The sequence below is a fragment of the Colobus angolensis genome, unplaced genomic scaffold, assembly GCF_000951035.1.
Source record: "Colobus angolensis palliatus isolate OR3802 unplaced genomic scaffold, Cang.pa_1.0 Scaffold110, whole genome shotgun sequence".
Taxonomy (NCBI): Eukaryota; Metazoa; Chordata; class Mammalia; order Primates; family Cercopithecidae; genus Colobus; species Colobus angolensis.
In genome coordinates this window covers 425,016-428,668 of record NW_012112031.1, presented here as the reverse complement: position 1 = coordinate 428,668, position 3,653 = coordinate 425,016, and the positions used below count along the sequence as shown (strand labels likewise).

General features: G+C 47.0%; 1 protein-coding gene across 1 annotated transcript in view; it reads left to right on the top strand.

The window, feature by feature from the left end:
* VPS53 (vacuolar protein sorting 53 homolog (S. cerevisiae)) overlaps window positions 1-3,653 on the top strand; it is a 166,343-nt gene that overhangs the window by 77,871 nt on the left and 84,819 nt on the right. The window contains exon 10 of the mRNA XM_011956193.1: window positions 326-515. Within this exon, the coding sequence (XP_011811583.1) occupies window positions 326-515 (190 nt within the window). The remainder of the gene's footprint in view (window positions 1-325; window positions 516-3,653) is intronic.

The following is a 3,653-nucleotide window of genomic DNA, read 5'->3' as shown; positions in this document are numbered from 1 at the left end:
TTCTCCTGCCTCAGCCTCCTGAGTAGCTGGGACTACAGGTGCACACCACCATGTCTGGCTAATTTTTGGTATTTTTAGTAGAGCTGGGGTTTCACCATGTTAGCCAGGATGGTCTCGATTTCCTGACCTCGTGATCCGCCCACCTCAGCCTTCCAAAGTGCTGGGATTACAGGCGTGAGCCACCGCGCCCGGCCAAACCTCTGGATTTTTAAGTAAAAAAATCAAGTAAAAAAGGTAGCCTAGATTCTTCAAAACCATGAGAAATACAGAGGTTGGTTCCCTTTTGCTTGGCTCTGTGTTTTTGCTTGTTTCCTTAAACTGCCAGTTCTACTTCTAACCACTGGGTTGGTTTTTGATCTTCACCTTCACCAGGTTGCCTGGCTGGACAAAATCGACAGACGCTACGCCTGGATAAAACGCCAGCTTGTGGACTATGAGGAGAAATATGGCCGCATGTTTCCACGTGAGTGGTGCATGGCTGAGAGGATTGCGGTGGAATTTTGCCACGTGACAAGGTAGATGCCAGTTCTCTACTGGTTTTGTTGTTCATCGAAGTTTCACCATCAGTTCCCCAGTCTCTAGCGGTTCCATGTTGTCCTGTGGTTTTGGTGCCACCTCCAGACCTCACCAGATGATTGGTGCCATCCTTGTAGCCAACAGTGCCCCCACCGGCTGCTCCCTCTGCCCCCGTCTTTGCTCTGGGACTTTCCTTGGTGTAGTTCTTGCCTCAGGCAGTCTCTACCTTCTCCACCAAGTCAAGGCTTGTCAACCAGCTTGACTTACAGCGATTCCTCTACCCCACGTTTTCCCCAATTGAAATCGCGTATGTCAGTGTGATGTGTGTGTATCCCATCATCATTTTTATTTTCTGACTTGCTAGATAGATAGTTCCATAGAGACAGGGTAGTATCTACTTTAATGATATAGCAGACACTGAGGAAACTTGTGTTGAGTGAATTTCCCACTCCCAGTACAGTGTGTATAGCCTCTGGATAGTTAGAGCTTTTATTTTGAGACAGAGTCTCACTCTGTCACCTAGGCTGGAGTGCTGCAGTGGTACAATCCCAGCTCATTGCAACCTCCGTTTACTGGGTTCAAGTGATTCTCATGCCTCAGTCTCCCAGGTAGCAAGGATTACAGGTATGTGTAACCACACGTGGCTAATTTTTGTATTTTTAGTAGAGATGGGGTTTCACCATGTTGGCCAGGCTGATCTTGAAGTCCTGACTTCAGGTGATCTGCCCGCCCATCTCGGCCTCCCAAAGTGCTGGAATTACAGGCGTGAGCCACTGCACCTGGCCTGCATCTGAGCTTTCCAAGCATTTTAAAGACCTTTCATTCATCCTCTCTACAGTATCCATGAGTGTAGCCCAAGGACAGATTGTCTCTTTATATTAAAAAAACTAAAGCCCAGGAAGGTTAAATCAGTATATCTATGACAAAGCTAAAGCCAGAGTTGGACTTTTTTTTTTTTTTGAGACGGGGTCTCACCCTGTCACCTAGACTGGAGTGTAGTGGTGTGATCACGGCTCACAGTAGCCTTGACCTCCCAGGCTCAAGTGATTCTCCCACCTCAGCCTCCCGAGTAGCTGAGATTGCAGGTGTGTGCCACCACACCGGCTAATTTTTGTGTGTGTATTTTTTGTAGAGATGAGAGTTTTGCTCTGTTGTTCAGGCTGGTCTTGAACTCCTTTTAATTCTTCGTTTGCAGCTACACTACAACAGTGTTGGTAACTGGTTTGTATTAGTTATGTATTTCCCCCCAGTGGTACACAGTTATATCTAATGCCAGGTGAAAAAGAGAAAAAAAGGCCCACATCTAAGCATAACTCAGCCACCTTCCCAGAATTCATGGTGGTCTTTTTGTTAAAATCATGGAAGGTATAGTCAAATTGCGTGTTTTAAACACATCGTGAGGGAAAAGTGTTTTAAGGGATACTGGCTTTTATTAAAATAGATTTCATTTTTTAGAGCAATTTGAGGTTCCCAGCAGAATTGAGCAGAAGATGCAGAGAGTTCCCAGGGGCTCCCTGCCCCACGTGCATAGTCTCCCCATGGTCAGCACCTTCCACCAGAGGGGTATGTTTGTCACAGCTGATGAAGCTACACAGACACATCATCACCACCCAGGGTGATAGTCCATAGTTCATGGGAGTGTTCACGCTTGGCGTTCGGTCTGTGTGGCTTTTTGTTGTTGTTGTTTTAAGGGATGGGGGTCTTGCGGTATCGCCCAGGCTGGAGTACAGTGGCTGTTCACAGGCATGGTGATAGCGCACCCCAGCCTTGAACTCCTGGGCTCAGGCAGCCCTCCTGCTTCAGCCACCCAAGTAGCTGCAACTGCAGGTGCACTCAGCTCCATTCTATGTGGCTGTTGTTCTAAGAAACACATTGGGCCAGGCTTCGTGGTTTATGCCTGTAATCCCAGCACTTCGGGAGGCCAAGGCAGGTGGATCATGTGAGCCTAGGAGTTTGAGAAAGCCTGGGCAACATGGCAAAACCCCATCTCTACAAAAAATGCAAAAATTAGCTGGTCATGGTGGCAAGCACCTGTAATCCCAGCTACTGGAGAGGCTGAGGTGGGAGGATTGCTTGAGTCCAGGAGGTCGAGGCTGCAGTAGGCCATGATTGTGCCATTGCACTCCAGCCCTGGGTGACAGAGGGAGACCCTGTCTCAAAAAAAAAAAAAAGAGAGAGAGCGAGAGAGAGAGAGAAGGAAGGAAGTGAGGAAGAAAGGGAGGGAGGGAGAGTGGAAGGGAAAAAGGAAAAGAAAAGAAAGAAAGAAAAAGAAACACATTGGCTCCTGTAGATTTAGAGAACCTTTTAGCCTTGGTTTAAGATCAGTTGAGATTGTCACCTTCTAAATCCCAGTTAACAAAATAAAGAGTGAGTTCCTTGAGAAACTGTTAGCTCATTCTTTTTAGCCTACAGTTCAGCAGACTTGCAAACCGGCTCAGTGAGAAATGGAGCCTGGGAGAGACTGGACGTGTGCTAGAGCCAGCACGTCTCTGTGAGCGCCAGTATCTGCCATTGTTGTCTTGGCTAATGGCAGTGTTGCTGCCAAGCTTCTATTGTTAGAATTTTGACTAAAATCCTGCAGATACATCATTCTTAAATAAACTCAGAGACTCTTTGATTTCATCATTGATTTGTGTGGGAAGATGATAGCTTAGTCCTTACTAAGAACTCGCACGTCCCTGTTCACCAGCAACTGAGCGTCTGAGATGGAACGTCTGAGTGAGCTGCACCGGCGCTTCTCGGGCAGGGACTAGCTAGCTAAGTGTGCTTGTCACTTTTCCTGCAGCGATCCTGTCCCTGGCATATTTCCAGGACTTACGCTGTCCAGTTGAAGAGATGATTACTGGGCCCTTAGGAAGAGGCAGGGCTTTATAATTCAGTAATTAATGACTTGTGAAATTATATAGGATATATACACTAAAAAACTAGGTGCTCCGTATGTATTATTATCCAATTCTTCAACAGTTCAAAGATCCAGGCAATGTAGTAACCATGAAAACAAATTACTGGTGGCTCCCGCCTGTCATCCCAGCACTTTGGGAGGCCGAGGCGGGCAGATCGCCTGAGGTCAGGAGTTCGAGACCAGCCTGGCCAACATGGTGAAACCCCGTCTCTACTAAAAATACAAAAGAAAAGAA